This window comes from Piliocolobus tephrosceles, chromosome 3 (genome assembly GCF_002776525.5).
Source record: "Piliocolobus tephrosceles isolate RC106 chromosome 3, ASM277652v3, whole genome shotgun sequence".
NCBI lineage: Eukaryota > Metazoa > Chordata > Mammalia > Primates > Cercopithecidae > Piliocolobus > Piliocolobus tephrosceles.
In genome coordinates, this window is record NC_045436.1 from 93219158 (window position 1) to 93241484 (window position 22327).

The 22327-nt window shown below is 35.4% G+C and overlaps 1 protein-coding gene across 39 annotated transcripts in view; it reads left to right on the top strand.

Annotated features, from left to right (window-relative positions):
* ANK2 (ankyrin 2) overlaps positions 1-22327 on the top strand; it is a 583169-nt gene that overhangs the window by 529452 nt on the left and 31390 nt on the right. For 20 of the 39 annotated variants that reach the window (XM_023219998.2, XM_023219984.2, XM_023219996.2 and 17 more), the window contains 10 exons: positions 1405-1503; positions 2486-2640; positions 4941-5152; positions 5705-5909; positions 8053-8149; positions 11881-12109; positions 13212-13337; positions 16079-16201; positions 18474-18506; positions 20470-20491. In XM_023219998.2, the coding sequence (XP_023075766.1) occupies positions 1405-1503; positions 2486-2640; positions 4941-5152; positions 5705-5909; positions 8053-8149; positions 11881-12109; positions 13212-13337; positions 16079-16201; positions 18474-18506; positions 20470-20491 (1301 nt within the window). The remainder of the gene's footprint in view (positions 1-1404; positions 1504-2485; positions 2641-4940; positions 5153-5704; positions 5910-8052; positions 8150-11880; positions 12110-13211; positions 13338-16078; positions 16202-18473; positions 18507-20469; positions 20492-22327) is intronic. The other 19 variants (XM_023220011.2, XM_023220006.2, XM_023220014.2 and 16 more) reach the window with 2 other exon arrangements.

A 22327-nucleotide genomic window follows, 5' to 3' on the forward strand; every position in this document is an offset into this window, starting at 1 on the left:
GAAAGAGGATCGGCACCAGTGAAATTTTTAAAATTGGAAGTAGCACCTCAATGCTTGACTCCACTTACACGCCTCTTATTTTAAGGCATTAATGAGTTAAATATTCAGGTTGAATACCACTTCTTCTTTTTGGATGTAATAATAGCTGCCAGACCCCCAATGTGAATAACCAATATTTTAGCCGATAGTAGGTATTTTTTTCTCATCTGAGATTTAAGTGGTAAAGTCACAAAGAAAAAATTCTGCTCTGTTCCAAACATAAATGTAAATTCTCATGTAGTTATGAAACAGAATCATTATCTTTACTTTGGAAAGCAATGTTGCCTTTACAGAATACCTACAAATTTAATCAATGTTTTGTTTTGTTTTTTAGCTATCAAAATTGCTACCTTGAGCCTTATCATTACATTGGCTATTTAGTCACAGTTTATATTAAGACAAATACATCAAGACTAACTTCCACCATGCTCATTTTGGCAATTTTGAGCAGCATTTAGCATTTCTTCTTTCTTCTGTTTGTTTGTACGGCTGCTGTTATATTAAGTGGCATTTCAATGTGCCAAGAAATGAATAGCTACAGCTGAAATTAACAAAAGGATGAAGTTTTGGTGGGGGACAAGTTTCAAAATATTTTGAAACAAATCAATTGTATTTAAGTCTTGGTGCTTGAAATACTGGGAGAAAATTCTAATAATTGTGAACTCTTTTACTTTGCCAATGTCATGCTGGGAAGAGGATTTCTTGCTTTAGAACTCAGGAAGTGTTCTAAAGCTTTGTAATTTGGACCAAACTATTAGCAGATTGCTCCAAATTATGTTCACACACCTGAAAAGGGGTGTGTTTATATTTCCCAATTATAGCAACCACCTCTCATGTTCTCCAATCAGACAGACCAGAGCTTTACAAGGAGCCTGTGAAGTTCTGGGTTGCATCAGAAAATGCCATTATGTTTGGAGTAATTCCCCAATGATTCTTTTCATATTCTGTGTCAGACCCTGTTCCCCTCATGCTCAGGTAGTTTAGGCTTTTTAATAATCTTCAGATCTGTTGGGGAATATGCATGAAAACATCTGGCCTCTGTACAAGGCAGAGTTTTCATCATATTCCCAACAGCTTGTCTTTCTTGTGGAGCATTTTTACCCCCTTTTTGACTAGTGCCCTGGCGGTGAACCTAATTAGGGACAGACCGGACAGCTAAGTGCTCTCCTTGCACAGACGCGCCTCCATTGCACACTCTGGGTCTCGGTTCCTTGCTCTTTGTGACCAATGGAGGGGGCAGAACCAAACGCAGTGTGAAACCAAAGTTCACCCTGTGGATCAGCTGGCGACGCTGGGGTTCTGTGGAAAACAATACCTGAAGCTTACCTATGTTCTTTCTTTCACTGCTGCTTTGGATGTACTCAGTAAACTTCACCTGCCAACGGCTCCTCCCCCACTTAATGAGGGAGAAAGTTTGGTCAGCCGCATTCTTCAGCTGGGGCCTCCTGGAACCAAATTCCTTGGGTAGGAGTGACTTAAAACAAATTGATGGCTGCTGGCCCCCCATTCTTCTCCTTCTTCTGCAATATGATTTCTCTTTTTTGTCATTGTGCCCATGACATGTCCCTCTCTATGATTTAAATTCTGTATAACCTATCTTTAGTGGACCATTCTGACCCTTGTGGTATGTGACTTTTATTTTTGAGTGATGTTTTTATATCTTTCCCCTTAAAGTGCTGTGATCTTCATTTTCGTTTAAGCATGAGATCTGCCTAGTTGTACTATGTGCTAGTTATGATGTTGTTATGATGAATTTGGAGTCTGTATCAAAGCAACCTGGACCCAAAAATCAAAACCCTCTATATATTTTGAGAACGAATGTGACCTAAAAATAATAGGGCAGTGCATGCTCTGGATCCTGAATATAATAGGCATTGGACACAATTGGGCTGTCTGCTGAGGGGCTCAATTAGGGCCACGCTGTGTGCACATGCCTATTGTTTCCTTGAATGAAGAAAATATAAACAAAAACCATGAGTGCATGGCTCTTTAGTTCACAAGTAGTCAACTTTCTGACATCTCCTCATTTACGACACGTCAAATTATGCAATGTGTGAGCCATTTTCTTCTTAAACCATTTCGTCATTTTGCACCTTGTCGAAAATGTTTTAGGAGATTGGCAGACATCATAGATATGCATGTATGTTTCTTTTGGTTAAATATGTTCTACTTACATTTATCAAAGGAGAAGTTCCAGAATGCCACATGCACTCACAGGGAAACATTATTTGGCTTAAGATAGCAGCATGTACCTGAGGATTGGTGCCCCCGAGGTGGAGTGCTACTGTGTGACCATCTGCTAGCCTGTGGGCTTCAGGGGATGGCCCACTATGTCCCTGTCCCCAGCAAAAGAAGAATTCCAGGTCACTTTGCAACAGAGTCGAGGTGCTTGTCTTGCTCTTGGTTAGCTCCTGTCCACACTGAATGTTCTGCATTGCTATGTCAGGCCTGTGATCGTGGAGATCCCTCACTTTGCGGCCCTTCGAGGAAAGGAAAGGGAACTGGTGGTCCTGCGCAGTGAGAATGGGGACAGCTGGAAAGAGCATTTCTGTGACTACACTGAAGATGAGTTGAATGAAATTCTTAACGGCATGGATGAAGGTACTTTCAGATGAAGCATTTTTAAAAAATCTAAACTGGAAGCATGAAAATGATTCATTTCTTTCTTATGACCTAGGTGTGTGTGTGTGTGTGTGTGTGTGTGTGTGTGTCCCGTGTGGTATTTTACTACAGCAGGTAATCTGCTTTGCTCCTGTAATGATGAGTTGGAATGCACAATACTTTTGCTTAATCTTACTCCTGTTATATTCAGGAAAATAAAAGCCTTTAAGATATCAAACATCTCATTAAAGAGATGCAGCATGCTTCCATTTTTAGTGTAAACTTGAGCCGAAAATGAGATAGAATAGATATTGTTGTTTTATAACTAAATGAACTGATACTGGATAATAAATCCATGATTTTAAAAAATGCCTAACTTGAAACATTAGATATTTAAGATACTGATAAAAAGTGTTAAGCTATTCTGTTGGAAAACTTACATCTACCCATAACTGGTACGTTATAGAATACTATAATTTTTAAACTTTCTATTATTAAGGGGATAGGAAAATTAAGTTCATCCAATCTTCTACCTATAATTCAAACAGGGAGTTAGCCAGGGTTGAACTGCATACACACACATACACATCTAGTTTAGGAACTTAGTTTTCCATTAGAACTTCAATCGCTGTACATCTCAAATCTGTCTTGGGCTGTACGAGGTTGTAATAATTCAGTATGAAAAGAGGAAAACAGCTCTTATAGTTTGTACAGAGAAAAGGTCCTAGTCCTAATAGTAGAATTCACATTCAACTTTAAGTAACTACAGAAATAGGGCAAGTTCTTTGCTTGCATGCCAGGAACATACCAAGTTTTGTATAGAGCTAGACACTCAAGAGCAAGTATAGCTGTTTATCAAGTTCTTGAGTCTTCTGGCACTAGTTTCAGATATGGCTCATGGATAGGAAAGAGTAGCCTGACCATAGCTTCTTTACTATTTCTTTCTACATCCTACCAAGGTTTGAATAAGAATAGAGGCCCTTATCCAAGGGGTGGATGGAGGAAGAAATTATGCCCTCTAGATGTGTTAAGTCAGTATCTTCTAAGCAAAGTAAAAAGATCAGAGTTTTTATTAATAAAAATTGTTCCCTGCAATATTTAGCTGCTTCTACTTCTTGGAACCATTCCTTTTGCTGACATTTAGGTTTCGGATATTTTCCTCTGGGATATTTACCTATCAATAACACTGTCAGTGAGCATTGGCATCATGCCCTTGGATGGGGGCCCACTCTTTCATTTATTTATTTTAAATGAGCTTTCTACATGGGTATTAATAGAAAGTTAATAGATTAATTAATCTATTAATAGAAAATTAAAGATTTGTGTATGTCTGGAAATTTTAAAAATAAATATAGGCTAGTATTTGCCAGTGCATCAGTCTTCAATCATGTGTAATCAGATCCTGGGACTTTTTACTTTTACTATCTAGCTATGCCCAATAGTCAAGAAAAACATAGTTGCTATTCCTGCCTCTATAATGAATTGTAAATGATTTCTAAAAATGAACAACTTTCCATTACCTGTTAAAATTCAGTGATCCACATAGTACAAATTTTCTACATTTACACTAGTTTGATTTTTTTTTATTTTGCCCTGAATATCTACACTAATGCAATTTATAAAGAGCCCATGATCCCATCCTCTTGATGTTAAATTATATATTTGAAAAGTTAATGGCATCAGGGGAATATTGAAACCCTGAATTTATTATCACTGATTTTTTTTAATATCCACAGTGAGTATCTCAGACACAACCCTTCCACTGGAGTAAACACATAAACATAAATCTTACTCTTCCAAGATAGATTTTATTCCTGCACTATTCCCCTGAAAACCCAAAGGGCTATGTTACTTCTTAAAACCACAATAACTTGGCTTTGAGCTAACTTTGAAATTTGCAAAGAAAAGGAGTCCAGAAGCAACTTCCTCTCCATCACGTGAACCAGGAATAGAGCAGGTTCATTTCATTCCATATTTGCCCTCATGTCCCTCATTTCAAAGGTGGCCCTGCAATGCTGCACCTAGAACTAAATGTTTATCTTTCTCAGTGACCTGGAAAGTCCTGATTTTCACAAAGAAAGGAAACATGCAAGCTAAATACTGGCAGATCTTGAAATACTGCAATTTTTTGTTTTGTGGTGGTGTTAGGATAGCCTTGCTTTTTAAATTTTCCTGTTGTTTCAAAAAATGTGTTTTGCTGGCACTTCTGTTCATTATTAACCAAGTCAATGAGTTGGCTAGAATGCTGTCAGAAGGAAATCTTTGCTTTATGAATGAAGGTGGGTCATTTCTTGTCTCAGTACTGGATAGCCCAGAAGACCTAGAAAAGAAACGAATCTGCCGCATCATCACCCGAGACTTCCCACAGTACTTTGCAGTGGTGTCTCGTATCAAACAGGACAGCAATCTGATTGGCCCAGAAGGAGGTGTGCTGAGCAGCACAGTGGTGCCCCAGGTGCAAGCCGTCTTCCCAGAGGGGGCACTCACCAAGCGGATCCGCGTAGGCCTGCAGGTATGCCCATGTTAGAGGCAAATGATCCTAACAGGATTGTATTCTAATAATTAAAAATTAGCTTTGTCGAGGACTGTTACCCTTGATTTATAATCATACCAAAAAGGAAGGTAGTGTTACTAGTAGAGCTAAAGTCAAAATCCATGTTTATTGGTTACTAATCTATTTAAAAATTCAACTTATATTTGGACAATTAACCAAAATTAATCTCTAGCTATAAATGTTTTCTTCTTGTAAAAAAAAAAAAGAAAGAAAAAGAAAAGAAAAGAAATTAGCTTTTAAATGAGAAATAAATTGTTAAAGAATCAGATTATTCCTGGTAAGCAAGAGCTGCCATCAGAGATCGTGGATCTTAGAAAATTTTATATGAGTGCTTAGTAATAATACTGAACTTATGATTGCCATATTTGATGTCCACCAAGCTTATTTATAAGATAAAAAAAAAACAATACTTTGGGTAAGAAATTTGAAATTAAATATAATGATTCATTCTTTATATATATATATATATATATATATATATATATATATATATGTTTTTACTTTGAAAAGGCTCAACCTATGCACACTGAGCTGGTGAAGAAGATCCTAGGCAATAAAGCTACCTTCAGCCCTATAGTCACTTTGGAACCTAGAAGAAGAAAATTCCACAAACCAATTACCATGACCATTCCTGTCCCCAAAGCTTCAAGTGATGTCATGTTGAATGGTTTTGGGGGAGATGCACCAACCTTAAGATTACTATGCAGCATCACAGGTGAGTCACATATGACTGTGTTAGTAGAGAGTTCTGAAAAAAGAAACTTAGATTATTGTAAATATTAAATTACCTTTGTCATAAGATGTCTGCAGGGTCACATGCATTAATTCAGGGAATACATTTTAATTAACTAGGGAAATGAAGGGTGAAAGGAAGCAACTATTATTTACTAAATAAAGTCTGTATGCCAAACTGTTAGATATTTATATGCGTTGTCATTCTAATTTCCACAATAACCCTGTGAGGAAACTTTAACCCCATTTTACTGAAAAGGAAACCATGGTTGAAAGAAGTTCTATAACTTGCCCTATAAATATTTGGTGGTGTTGGGATCACTAAATCTGCTGGGGGAAAAAAAAAAGTGTCTTGAGTAATTATACCCAATAGTTCAAACCAAAGTATTATGTTATGGAATTGGTTATGTCTTTATCATTGATCTATGGAACTAACTTTAGAAAAACAACTTAAAGATTTTCAATGATTAACCAGTTTTTGGTCTTTTCAATTGGTGGTTGTGTAGTTGCTTTCAGACAGCTACCAAACTCTCCAAAGACACTCCCAGAATGTTGGTGGTCTCTTCATAACAATGCCAACACAAATAGTGAGAGGCAAAAAAAAAAAAAAAAAAAAAAAAAATCACATGAATAATGTGTTCCAGGGCTAAATAATTTAACTGATAATTTCTCTATTTATCAATAATTACATGGTGTTGATATTCAGTAAATATTAGTACTATTATTAGTAAAAACAGTAATTGTCCCTGGATGTTTTGGTATTGCTAGAATTATATTTTTCATGTCTGTTTAGTATTGGCAGAATGTTCACCTTTATTTTGTTTTCTTTAATTCACCCTTCTTACTAATATGTTTCTTGTAGTTATGATAGAGAACCATGAGATTATTCCATAAGTTTAATAATAAGACAAAATTTTAAAATATATATACTATAATGAGTGGGAGGAAATCATATGCTTCACTTATGATCTCTTTCCCAATTGCTCAGTTTTGGTTATTACTATCATTTCTGGGTGTCTTTCCCATAATTCCTGCCCCATACATATATGGTTAACCTTCTATAATGTGCAATATAATGTCATGGATGTGAAACAGGTGAGGCAGAAGAATATCTGTGATATGCCCTGCCCTTATAGTGAGTAAATAAAGATACTATAGGGGCCTAGACACCATCTACTCTATTTATTCCAGCCCAATGTCTTTAGACAGATTCCTCATAAACATTTCTGAAATTTAATTAAAATTATTTTGAAAATTAACAAATAATTTAATGTATTAATTGTTTAAATACCTAGACATTTGAGTTTTTGTATTCTTCTGTGTCATATAGTTATGCTGAGTATGTATTTCTAGATAAGCTAGAATAAACTTCCCTAACCTTTCTTTGATAACTTGTTCTCTTCTTTAAGAAACTTTAGAGTCAAGACTTTCCTTCATTTCAAACATATATTCCTCTTACAGCCCTTTGAACTAAAATTTTGTCCTTATCTGTGTGATCTTAATTTCTCAGTAGAAATGAAAGACAGGCAGTCACCATCAGCCTTCATGGTAATTTTTCAATGTAAAGGGGTCATCCTTTGACATTCATTTATTTTTTTCATTTACCTTGCAATATTTGTTGAGCTCTTACTATTTTACAAACTTTTTTTGGCCAAACTTTTATCGCACATTGAGAGGAAATTTTTTGAAAACAATTGCTTAAAATATGAAGTTTGGGAACAAAAGAATATTTAGTTAGAATAGTTAAAATATTCACTATTTTAAAAAAGTGTTCAGCTCCTTAGTTGGTCAAAGGATATTTTAAAATAATCAACTGTATACAATTCAAAATTATCTTCAGAGCCTAGCAATTATAATAAAAGCTTCAGAATGTCAGGCAGAGAACAGAAGGCTTAATAAACACTTATTTAAATAACTACCCTAAAGCTTAGTTTCTTGAGTGTTAGTCTGCTGTTTGTTTTCAATGTGTCATTTTTTAGCATGTAGGTTTTAATCATTTTGTTTTCAATGTGTCATTTTGAGGGGTTGGATTGGGCTGGGAACACAGACAGAACCACAAAGACTTTATTTTAGAATCTAGAGTCTGGAGTTTTGCCTGATTTTTTTCAACAATCGTATTATTTCAGGTGGAACCACTCCTGCTCAGTGGGAAGATATTACAGGAACTACGCCATTAACATTTGTCAATGAATGTGTTTCCTTTACAACAAACGTGTCTGCCAGGTATCGTTATATAGCACAGAAAAGCCCACTATGATATGTTCCCTTCCAAAAAATCTGCCCTTTGTTTTGTTTTATTTTGTTTCTTTATTGTTTGAAAGTTATTTTTTCATTTGATTTTAAATATGGCCTGTCTTTGCTTTAATATTTTAAACTAGATCTGTCAGCAAATAGAACAGTGATAATACAGTAACAAAGTACTACCAATCCGATTAAAATCTAAGGAAAAGGAGTGATTGTCTGCTTTGCCTGTATGGTTCTTGGTCAGTAGCAGTTGCTGCTTTTTCTACTTCCAAAGTCCTTAGGAATGATAATTTCCTGTTGTCAGCAAAATAGCCTGAACTACTTTTCCAACAGAATCATAACAGCACAAATCTCACTATGGTTTCTCTAAAAGGCTTAGAGGCTTCAGTGGCTCTTATACACATTTCTTATTTATGTATTATGCATCTTTAAAACGGTGAAGCAATCTAGTTTTATTGCTTATGCACACATTAACTCAATTGATTAAAGTTAATTCCCATTCGTTTGGTCTTTAATTGATTGATAAGCATTGTTACCGCTCTTTAACTTGACATTACAACAACTTTGTGACTTAAGTAGGGCAAGAGACATTATGCCCATTTTACAGATGAGAAAACTGAAGTTGAGAGTAATTAAAATGTACATTCCTATTTGGGGTGAGGGAGAAAAGATAAAAGTGCACGAATAGTTAAGTAATGGCATAGCAATAGTTGGGTGTGGTGGCACATATTTATAGTTCCAGCCACCCAGAGACTCAACTATTGAGTCTACAGTTCTGTGTTTCAATGTGTTTTGCCAATTTAGCATCTATACTGTAATCCAGAAGATGACGTGTTCTGAATAAGAGCTATAGACCAGAGAGAGTAAAAGAATGAGAGAAGGGTGTTCAAATTGGGATAGCTAGAGAGGGTATCTGAGAAGAGGTGACTTGAGACGTGTTGGAACCTAATAGGCAGATAAAAGTGAAAAAAAGAATAACATGAGCAAAGATGCAAAGATAGAATGAGAAGGTGTAGTGAGGGATAGCAACAATTATCCATGTAGTCTTTAATTCAAAAATAATGCTTCAGGCTGTGCCTGGTGGCTCATGCCTGTAATCCCAGCACTTTGGGAGGCCAAGGCAGGTGGATCGCTTGAGCCCAGGAGTTCAAGACTAGCTTTGGCAACATAGTGAGACACAAAAAAAGATACAAAAATTAGCTGAACATGGTGGCACACACCTGTAGTCCCAGGAACCAGGGAGGCTGAGGTGGGAGGATCTCTTGAGCCCAGGGAGGTCAGGGCTGCAGTGAGCCATGATTGTATCACTGCACTCCAGTCTGGGTGACAGAGACGTTATCTCAAAACAAAAACAAAACAAAACAAAGCAAAGCAAAACAAAACAAAACAAAACAAACAAACAAAATGTAGGACTATTGGTTGGCAACACTTTATAAAAGGTCTTACAGTGTAGATTAAGAAGTGATAAATCACCATAAATATATACAATTTTTATTTGGCAATTTAAAGATTACCAAAAGCCCCAGAACTACATGAAAATAAAAATACTATAAAAAAATAAGGCCAGGCATGATGGCTCATGCCTGTGATCCCAGCACTTTGGGAGGCCGAGGCGGGTGGATCACAAGGTCAGGAGATCAAGACCATCCTGGCTAACACGGTGAAACCCCATCTCTACTAAAAATACAAAAAAGTTAGCCAGGCATGGTGGCACGTATCTGTAGTCCCAGCTACTTGGGAGGCTAAGGCAGGAGAATAGCTTGAACCCAGGAGGTGGAGCTTGCAGTGAGCCGAGATCACGCCACTGCACTCCAGCCTGGGAGACAGAGTGAGGCTCTATCTCAAAAATAAATAAATAAATAAAAATAAAAAAAATAAAATAAAAGCAGTTGCATTTTAAAAGCTATTTTGTGAGAACATGTAAAAAATAAGTCAATAAAATAAAGCCAATTAAAATATCAAAAAAAATATGTTATTGAACTAATAATTTAACTACCAAACAATTGAAGAAACAGTGAACAGAATTAAGTCAGTAGAAAGAGGAAGGTAAGCAAGTGCTCGCCATGAGCTAGGAACTATGCTGAACCTTAGAAACATTCTGCTAATTGAAATAAGCCAGACATAAAAGAGCTAACATTACAAGAGTCCACCTATTTGAAGTACAGAGGATAGGCAACTTTATAGAGACAAGAAAGTTTAATAGAGATTTAAAGGGACTGAAGTAAGGGGGAAATAGGAAGTTATTTAACGGGTACAGTTTCTGTTTGGGGTGATGAAGAAGTTCTGGAAATGGATATTGATGATAGTTGCACAACGTTGTGAATGTATTTAATGCTACTGAATTGTACATTTAAAATTGGTTAAAATGGTAAATTTTATGTTATATATATTTTAGCACAGTAAGAATAAAAGACAGGTGGTTCAGGAACTTGAAAGACAGAGAGGGTAAGAGAATAAGAAAATTTCATGACTTTAAGATGCAGAAATCAAAAAACAAAATTAAAAAGTGTCAGTAATGGTAATTTCAAATTATGGGAAATGGGCCAGGGGAAGGACAGTAATCATGGGCAAAATGTTCTAAAGCACAAGAATATAGAATAAGACTTTGGAAGGGCTGGGCGTGATGGCTCACACCTGTAATTCCAGCACTTTGGGAGGCTGAGGTGGGCAGATCATGAAGTCAAGAGATTGAGACCATCCTGGCCAACATGTAAAACCCCATCTCTACTAAAAATACAAAAATTAGCTGGGCGTGGTGGTGCACACCTGTAGGCCCAGCTACTCTGGAGGCTGAGGCAGGAGAATTGCTTGAACTTGGGAGGCAGAGGTTGCGGTGAGCTGAGATAGCGCCTCTGCACTCCAGCCTGGTGACAGAGTTCGACAACATCTAAAAAAAAAAAAACCCTTTGGAAGTATGAAATAACAAAATGAAAATATTTCCATCTAATGACCTTGACTTTCTTGGTGAAGTTAGCTCTCTTAGGGCCTGTGGTGAGGGGTGAAGCTTAAAGAGTGTCATAAGATTTAGTAACGTTACTAGAGTGAGCAAAAAATTGTCAATCAATGTCACAGACTTAGTTGAGGCTGGAAATCATAAAGTCATTAATTAGAGCCAATAATTTCTTCTATGAATTATATTTAGCAATACTTAGGAGTTCTGGAGCAGTTTTTAAAAAATGGTTGGGTTGATTCCACTTTGGTGATTAGAGAGTTCCTTGGAAAAGAATAATGAGGGGAGGAAAAGCTGGATAGATTTTGTTGAAAAGAGTTTCAGGAAATGAAAAGACAGCTAGGGAGGGGGAATCAAGGAAAATAGAAAACCATGCAGTGAGATCCTTGTCTTGTGTCTGCTATTGAGCTCACTCCACTAAAGGATTCTAAAACACTAAATATATAGTTCAGAAAATTGAATATTCAGAAGTTTCCAAAAAAGAAAATTAGAAATACAATATTTAATAGTTGATCTTAAAAACCTGATGTCTTTCTCTCTTCTCTTCATTCCCTTCTGCCTTCCCATCTATCCTCCTACCTTTCCTTTTTTTCCTGTCTTGCTTTTGCTTTCCTTTGACTTTCTTTCGTTATCTCCCTCGCTCACTTCCTTATTTCCAAGAAGCATTTGTTGACTACTTTGATCATATTGAAGGAACTGATTTTGTTTTTCACATGGTATACTTTGAACTTTAGATAACTGACTTTATTTATTTTATTAGGTTCTGGCTGATAGATTGTCGACAGATCCAGGAATCCGTCACTTTTGCATCACAAGTATATAGAGAAATTATCTGCGTACCTTATATGGCCAAATTTGTAGTGTTTGCCAAGTCACATGACCCAATTGAAGCTAGGTTGAGATGTTTCTGCATGACTGATGATAAAGTGGATAAGACCCTTGAACAACAAGAAAATTTTGCTGAGGTGGCCAGAAGCAGGGATGTGGAGGTACTGTACCAAAAATAATAATAATAGTTTATGCCATGCTGTTATACCTGTATTAATAGATTACATTTCAAATATAATTTAATAAATAGAATAATTAAAAAGTGAAAGACCAGTTCACATCTTGATCAGTTAGAAGGTCAATATCCAAAATCTGCCATTTTTAGTCATTTTGGACCTATTCAGTGGGACTGATTGGTGTATGTGAGAAGGTAAAAGATGATTCCTTTAAAGATTATTTGAGGAAAAATTATGAGTTATTGATAAACTCAAAGTATGTAAGTGACTGTAGTACTTCAGATGTTTTTAGCTTTCCTTGTTGTCCTTATTTTTTAATAGTAACTAAAACGGTCTGGGAAGTATATCCTTTTGCATAAATGTTGAAGCAGGATGTCTAGTGCTTTTCTACATTACTTTTTCTTATTTCAGAATTTTCCATCAGTGTAGGTCTTTGGGTATTGAAGTCCAGTAACCTGACTCATTATGATGCCAAAAATTACCCAAGCAGGCCAGGCGTGGTGATTCACGCCTGTAATCCCAGCGGTTTGGGAGGCCGAGGTGGGTGGCTCACCTGAGGTCACCAGTCCGAGACCAACCTAGCCAACACGGCAAGACCCCATCTCTACCAAAAATACAAGATTAGCCAAGCATGGCGGTAGACGCCTGTAATCCCAGCTACTCGGGAGGCTGAGGCAGGAGAATTGCTTGAACCCGGGAGGCAGAGGTTGCAGTGAGCCAGGATCACACCACTGCATTCCAGCCTGGGCAACAGAGTGAGACTCCATCTCAAAAAAAAAAAAAAAAAAATTACCCAAGCCTAAGTTAAATTTAGGATGTAAATGTATTTTGGGTTTGTGGAATAATGGGATACAGTTTTTACAATGAGAACATTATATGCTACCATGCATTAATGATTCCCATTACTAGTAAGAAGAAAGAGCGCTGGACATGCTGTGCCACAGATAGAATGTCAGTTGTCAATTTAAAGATTGTTGTATGTGTATTATAAGAATTTGAAGTTCCAAGTAGTACTACCACTTCTTTGTGTAAACAACAAGTTGTAATTGCAGCTACTTTATTGTTATTTCTCTCTGTTTTCACTCAGGTGTTAGAAGGAAAACCCATCTATGTTGATTGTTTCGGCAACTTGGTGCCATTAACTAAAAGTGGCCAGCATCATATATTCAGTTTTTTTGCCTTCAAAGAAAATAGACTTCCTCTATTTGTCAAGGTAATATATATATATGGAATTTCGTGATGTCTTTTTTTTCAAGATCAAGGAATAATTTGACTTCCTTTGGTAACAGAAAATTTTTGCTTTTTAGTCATCTTCAGAGTTTTCTTTTTAACCATATTTGTAATGTTTTACTGCCCTGGGAAACCAATCATTTTTATTTTTGAGGTTCAAAGTCAACCTGAATTTTTATAGACTACATTTAAGGATGAGAACAGGACAAATAATAGCCACCCCATTAATTAGGCACAGTGATCAGTATTTTCCAAATTTGAAGGAAAGTCTATTCTATTAAAACTTTTAAATATTTATGCTTAGATTTAAAAATATATGTGAACTTTACATGTGTGGAGATCAAAAGAGTTCTAAATGGCAACTTTTTATAACAAAATCTCTCAAAAGACCTAGGTCTCACTTAAGCTAATAAGAAATTATCTCCGATAGAGCTATAGACTTGATATATTTTCATAAATTCATTCAGTAAACAGCATAGAGACATGTGTATGCATCTCTAACAGAGACAACAAATCCCTAATCCAAGTTAGGGATTTGAAGTGATATACGCAAGTTTCATTTTAGATTCCAATCTCAACGGGATCACAAATGAATGAATAAGAGATTCAGGAAATAAAAAGGAGGTAATAATTCTACTCTGCTTTATTTTCCAAGCTCATTTTTCTTGTTTCTCACAATTTATTTCGCTAATCTAGTGGTCCTAATGCTCAATCCTATCAGGTATAGGCTGGCTTCTGTCTTTTTTTTTTTTCCAGTCCTACTTCACCTACTCATTTCCAACTTTTCATCAGCAATGACTCTTTTTGTTTTAACCCCTTATTTTCTTTCCAAACATGTGTTTGCAAACCTCTTATTCAGTTTTCCCAAGATCTCTACTGAGTCTCTCTCATTGTGCCATTTCTGGTTCAATTGTTTTGCCTGACTGATGACAGATTCTTGCAGATCACCACATTAAGCAGTAACTGCTCGGGGTAATGGATCCATTTAACATAGACAGCTATATAATTAAGCTAATGTTTGATATCATTGGTGTGCAGAATCATTCTACAAACAACCCAATACAAAATGAGCAAAGTGCTTCAGTAGACATTTATCCAAAGAAGATACACAGATGGTCAATAAGCACATGAAGAGATGTTCAACAGTGTAGGGAAATGCAAATCAAAACTATGAAGAGATACTACTCCATACCCATTAGGATGGCTATTATTAAAACAAACAAACAGAAAATAAACAAATGTTGGGAAGGATGTAGACAAATTGGGGCCCTAATGCATTGCTGGTGGAAATGCAAAATAGTGCAGTCACTTTGGAAAACACTGCAGGTTTTCCTCAAAAAGTTAAATATAAAATTAGTATATGATTCAGCAATTCACTTCTCAGTGTACACTCACAAGAATTTAAAGTAGAGACTCAATTACTTGCACACCAATGTTCTTAGCAGCGTTGGCCATGGTAGCCAAAATGGAAACAACCCGGAAGTCCAAACGTCCACAAACAAAATGTGGTATACACATGTAGTGGAATACTATTCAGCCTTTAAAAGGCAGGAAATTCTAATTTGTGCTACAATATGGTAAATGAAATAAGCTAGACACAAAGGGACACATATTGTATGGTTTCACTTATATGAGGTACCTAGGGTAGTCAAATTCATAAAGAGAGAAAGTATTTTTTTTTTAATTTTTTTTTGACCTCTCCTTGAAATGAAATAAAGATAGAAAGTAGAAAAGTAGTTGCTAGGGACAGGAGAAGGGGAGAATGGGGAATTATTGTTTAATAGATACTAGAATTTCAGTTAGGAAGATTAACAAGTTCCAAAGATGGAAGGTAGTGATGATTATACAACAATGTGAATGTACTTAATGCCACCAAACTAGACACCTAAAAATGATTAAAATGATAAGTTTTATATTACATATATTTATCACAATTTTTTAAAAAGGAATGAAATTCTGACACATGATACAATATGAATGAACTTGGAAAACATTATGCTGAGTAAAATAAGGCAGACACAAATACTATATGGCTCCATTTCTACACATTCCTAGAATAGGCAAACGTATAGAGACAGAAAGTAGAATAGAGGTTATTAGGGGCTGGGCAAGAGGGCAATGGGGAGCTGTTGTTCAATGGGGACAGTTTCTGCATAGGATGAAAAACGTTCTGGATAGAGGTAGTGCTTATACAACTTTGTGAATGTGCTTAATGCCACTGAATTTTCTGCCTCAAAATAGTAAAAATGGCAAATTCTATGTTATGTATATTTTACCATAATTGTTTTAAGAGCTGAGTAAGTTCTGAAGACCTAATGTATAGCACTGAACTACAGTTAATTGTATGTAATATATTATATACTTGAAATTTGCTAAGAGAGATCTCAAGTGTTGTCACCACACAAAGGGGGGGTGAGGTGGTTGATATGTTAATTAGTTTGATACGCTAATCATTTCACAATGTATACATATATCAAATCATCACATTGTACACCTTAAATATATGCAGTTTTTGTCTACTGTACTTAAATAAGACTAAAAAAGAAAGCTGAATGATTTTTAAAAAGGCTTTCCAAATGGTAATAGGAAAAGAGAAAGGAAATCCTTTGAGATCTTACCTAGCATTAACAAATGAATTTTACTTTCCCTTTTCAAGCATCATCTAGTTAAAGTAAATACTGCACGTCAAATATGGGTGAAGCATGTATGTCTGTCTTGTTCAAGGTACGCGATACGACTCAGGAACCCTGCGGACGACTATCATTTATGAAGGAGCCAAAATCCACAAGAGGCCTGGTGCATCAAGCTATTTGCAACTTAAACATCACTTTGCCGATTTATACAAAGGTATTGTAAAATCTGCTATAGTGCAATTCAGGTAGTGTAGGAATTGATTTTTAAATCTTGTATTAGGTCAGTGCAAAAGTAATGGCAAAAACAGCAATTACTTTTGCACTGACCTAATAAAATGAATACAAACGAAGACTGAATGAAAGCACATATAATAATCACGTTTGATTCTCTGTCAAATTTACAATTTCCACTTAAGAAAAAACGTAGTGCCACCTGATTTCATGTTAAATGTACTTTGATGCAAAAATTCTATTAATACACAATGGGCATGGAAGTAAGAAAATGTGGCTTCAGATTTAACTTTTTGAAGAAATTTTTAAAACTAATTGGCTTTTCTTCATTATGGTTTTCATGTGCTTTCCTGAAACCATACTAGCACATTTGGCCCTATGAAAACATTAGAGTTCATCAGCCTCTGTTTACTACCAATTCACAGGTGGCTTACATATTATTAAATTCAGAGCTGCCCCGTGATATTTTATTTTTTCTAAGTAATTATTAATCTTCTAACTTATCATATTTTAGGAGTATATAAACTGGTGTGTTGGTGCACACCTGTAGTCCCAGCTACTCTGAAGGCTGAGGTGAGAAGATCACTTGAGCCTAGGAGTTCAAGGGCAGATTAGGCAACATAACTTGTGTAAATTGTTGGTTAGAATAAAAAATAGTAGAAATAGTTGATTAGTAAAAAACATATCGCCATGTTATGAGGAGTAGATTTAAAACATTGTTGAAAAGGAAAAATATATTAATTCTGATCCTAAGTCTACCTACAGGAATTGTTTTCAAACATCTCTCCATCATGTAATTCCTTGAATACTCTGATGAAATCAAAGAAGACAACTAAATCAATAAAATGTTGTGGCTAATTTATGTTTCATTCTTTTAAACTTTTTTTAACCAATATTTCTTTTGAATAGGAAGCTCCCACATGGCAAACTATAGGTGGATGCAGAAGTTGTCAGTGTCTATATAACAGGTTGGGCAGGGTGATGAGTGGTGGCTGCTGAGACCTGGAGGGGAAGTAGGGATATATTTAAAATCCTAAATCTTGACATCACAAAACAAAAAATGTCCCATATTTCTTTTTCCGCACCACAATTGTTAAATTTTATATTTGCTTAATGAATTATTCTTTGTAAATAGAGATCAACCATATAGAGAAAAGCTCGTAGCATTAGATTTGACATTGTAAATTTTTATTAAATGAATAAAATATTATTTATATATGTAAATATACATGTTATTCCAAGAATTAAAATATAGAAATGGGTATATCAACCCAAATGAGCATAATTTCATTGCATTTTGATGGTGCAGAATGTGTTTTGGGGTTTGTATTGCTGATTAGTAGTGAGTCAGCAGAGGCAGTATGCCAATAAGAACCACAAAGAAATATGTACTGCTGCAGGCAAGCCACCTGAGTGTTACAGAAAGATGACTGAGCTTTGGCTGATTTCAGTGAGCTTTCAGTGTGCTCTAAGAGAAAGCATTAACTTTATTATTACATTTTATTTCTAAGTCAAGACATAGCAGACACAGCTATTAATGCTGTGATAGTCCAGTACAATTTTCTAATTTGTAACTCAAAAGAAAAAAAAAATTCCAGACATTGTATATTGAAAATATACCTTAGTATTTAATAGCTCTTGGCTGGGCACCATGGCTCACACCTGTAATCCCAGCACTTTGGGACACCAAGCCAGAAGGATCGCTTAAGTTCAGGAGTTCAAGACCAGCCTGAGCAACATAGCAAGACCCTGTCTCTATTAAAAAAAAAAGAAAGAAAGAAAGAAAAGAAAGAATTTAGTAACTCTTTGTTAGAATAACGCTTCTAAATATTGCCTGTGTATTGAAAATTTTTCATCATATATGTAAATATACATGCTTATTTGTAGCTTTTAATATTTTCAACCAATATCTGCAATGATTGGGATATTATCATCACTATTTCTAAAGATAAATGCCATCCCGTTCATTTAAGGTCAAACTTTGAGACTGCTGTGATGACCTAGTATCTGAAATTAGTATATTTGTGATATTGGTTCTTTTGTCTCTTGAATCTATAAACTTTGTATTTAAGCCAATCATCTTTTCTGCCCGTCTTCTATAAACTGTTAGTAAGAAAAAAAGAGTGTGCTGACTGCATGCTTGCCTGTTGATGCTTGTTGAAAGGGTATTTATTTACTCTTTCCTTTTCTTCTAAATACTCTCTACTCTTCCTTCTCTCTTTTTTCCATCTTGCATGGCATCTTGGGGCGGAAAGGAATCAGAGTCAGATCAAGAACAGGAGGAAGAGGTAATTTTATGACAGTGTCACTTGTTAACGGCTGTGTCATTGCTGTAACCACTAATAAGAGCACATAGTTAACCTGTGTTCTTAGAAGGGGTAGGCGGTTCTTCTTAGTAATTAAAGGGGCACGATTTCGCTTAACCTCTCTAAGCCTCTGTTTTCTCATCTTGTTGAGCAACTTAAGGGAATAGTAAAGTTTCCCTATAAACTGTTGCCATGTCTCTATGCAATACTATATTTCTCCACCAACTACTGAGAGCTAAACCATTATCTCAGGGATTCTTAGTCAGAAGACATCTAGTGGTTGAAACTCTTTTTATACTAAGACATTATTAATGTCTTAATTTTTAATTAATTAATTTTTAATTTACTACATTTAGTAAAATTTACTACATTTTTAATGTACTAAGACACTATTTGCCTTTTAAACTTCTATATCCTCACAAACTATAGAGGAGTCTTCCAGAGTCCATACTACATGTGATGACATTGCCACTCTGGCAATTAATGGAATGTATGCTTGCATACTCTTAGGTTCTAGCATTTTCTTAGCCTTCATTTGTAATACAGGTATCTGTTTATACATATCACACACCATCAGAAGTTTTTTCAGGCTCCTCAGTAATTTTGGGGAGTGTAAAGGGGCCCTAAGACCAAAGAGTTTGATAAACACTGAGACCAAAACACTTTAAGAAGCATATAGTTGATTGCTTAGACTATAATATTATAATGCAGAACTATGCTAATAATAAGAATTTCTTATAAAGTGGGATCTTTACTAAGTGTTGCACATGCCTCATCAATATTGATCTCTCACAACTACCTATGAGGTGTTTGTTATTAAATATTATAGATAAAGAAAGCAAGTCTTAGAGAGGTTACCTTGAATAAATAGCTATATGAATTAAGCCTGCTTCAATATTTAAAGCAAATGTGTGTTTGTCTCCATTATAAAGATCTGAAAATGCCCAAATATTATAATAGAAATGAAAAACATAATTGGAAAACTTAAAATAATGTATTTGTTTCTAAGATAGACAGATGTATATGTTATTAGTTTTATGTGAATGTTTTCAAATATACTAGTTTTCTTTTTTTAAATGTTATTCCAATGCATTCAAAATAAAAAATATTAAAAAATATAATAAATACACTTATATCCACCAGCTTAAAATGTAAGACCTTATCAGTTCAGAAGATGCCCCTGGATTCACTTTTTTTCTGATACCTTGGCAATGGAGCAGGGTGAGAAGGGTGATTATAGACTCACTGTCCTGCCGTACATAGCCATATACACAACCGACTTAAGACTGAAGTCATTCTTTCCCTCAACTGCACAGTCACTCTTTGCTTCACATACTCCGTTTCCTTCCTGTACTCAGTGACCCTACCACCACAGCTGTTAAAAATGATAGGGAAGCCAATTTTGCCCTGTTCACAAATCACTTTTTTCTGTTAGATGATTTTCCTACTGAATACTTTCTGGAACTATTCAGGGCAATAGATCCAGTTCATATTCTTTTCAGTATCTGAAATGCTGACTTATTATTAATGATAATGAAACTACTTCTGTAGAACATATCACCCTAGCATTGCTGTTTCTCATCCTTTCCTTTTTCTCCACTAAATGGATACTTATTATTTAATACTGACTTCACCCTTTTTCTGACTTATTCCCTAATAAATATGTATCCCAACATCAAAACCAGCCTGGGTCATATCTTCCCAGGATTAACATGCTAGAAAGGACTTTCTACCTGTAGTGTCTAGAAAACAGAAGTTTTTTTCCAAAGTCAGGATAAGAGTCATGGAGACTCTCAGGAAAAACTGTAGCAAATTACTCTGACCTTCCTATAGCTATGGTGTCACCCAACATATATAATTATGGATAGGAGCTTTTTGTGCACACCAGGGGCTATGAGCCAAGGCAGTATTTGTAACCATTCAATTTATGTATGTTTTCTTTCAGATCGATATGACATCAGAAAAAAGTAAGAATTTAAAGAAAATTGAGTTTGTCTGAAAGCTGGCTACCATAAAAAGAAGCATGAATTAAAATGCAAGCTAGTTGCTATTACTAACCACTATAGTAATTAAATTTTTATATTATCCTTATTAATCATTAATATATTTATAAAAGCAGCTTGGCCAGTTAAATTACAAATATACCTGATTTGCGAGCTAATTAGCAGTAAAATGCAATGATTATTCATCTAAGCATTCACTTTCTTTTGACATCCTTGTTAACCCTGGTATTGCTGTTATGCTTGTTTAGAAACCCACCCTACCGTTTTGTCCATTTGTTAGCATAATATTGTCATCTCATTATTTTTTAAGCACTGACATGACAGTATCACTTTTTATGTAATGCAATAGTGACTTCTGTAGAGAGCTCATTATTTTTGTAGGATACACCTGCAAAAGTGATACTGTCTAATAGTTCTTAGCTGAAGCTAACCCCATCCAATGCCTGCCCCTTCCCCCATCCGACTCTTGCACTTTTTACTGTGGTGAAGTGTAACCAATGTCTTTACAGCTGAGGTCTAGCAGACTTCTGTGAAAACTTTCTGGAAAAAAAATAAATAAATAAACAAAAATGAAGGGCCACAAATGCAAAAATTAAAACCCTCTGGATAAAGTTACTAATCACAACAGCATCTTATTATAGGGCTAATTTTAAATAATGATGCAAATCCCAAACGTGATCTAGTAGAGAGAGAACTGTTTTTTACAGACCTTAAAAGAGCTATCTTAGAACTCATTTCAGGTTTGTAATAGCCAATTAACGTTTTAGTTTGTTGGACTGTGTCTAGTGACTCTCTGGCTTCTTATGTGGAAGCTTCAGTTGAATTTTACAGATTTCTGCTTTTGTGCCCCAAACGCTTTTTAAAAATCTGATTTTTAAAGTTTATTGAATATCAATAAATTTTATTTCAGAGTTTATTTTGATTTGCTGTATTTCAGAGTATATTCCTAAAATGAGAAAACTTAGAACCATGTTCAATATGCTCATTTGGCCCTATACAGTGATCTGAGGGCTTTTTTAAAAAAATCCTAGGACAATGTAATTTACTACCAGGTTATTGAAGTTGCTTTGAGTGAGGCTTACCCTCATGTTAAAGCATTATTCAGATCTGGAATATTCACATATTCACATACTGTATCTCCTCAACAAACAGATTCTCCCAAGAGAAGGCACTTTTGTTTATATGATATATCACATTGCCTTCATTGATTCCTTTTTTTAAGTGATTTTACTTTATTCTCTCACTTTCTTCTTCAGAACTACTCCATTTATTTAAATGGCCTCTTACTTTGCTCCCCGATACAAACAAGTAAGAATTAAAAATTAATTCATCCATATGGCTCAATTGTTAAAAAAAAAAAAAAGAAAAGAAAGATAAAAAATGTTACCATGTTGCTATAATGCCATGGATTTTCCTGAAGGATTTCTAGGTGTTTTGAGTGTTTCAAAAGTTTTAAATACAGACTCATGTTTGCTTTTGTTTTAAAGATAATCATTAGATAATTTTCATCTAGGTATAAACTAATCTCTAAAGAAGGGCTCTGTGGAAGGGACTCTTACCTGAAGTCTTTTTATGAGCACATTTTAGAAGAGTTTACTGAGTTTTCTTCCTTACCTTTAATGGATATAAGCCCCCACAACCTAAACCTCAAATATACCACCTTCAGCAGCTTATGCATGCTGAAGAGAAATAAGTACACTTTGCCACAGTAACATTTTACATATCTGTTCTAAATTCCTGCCATCCTCCTGCCCATGCGTTTCAGCAAGGCCGCCTCTCCCAGCAGTTTTACTCCACCTT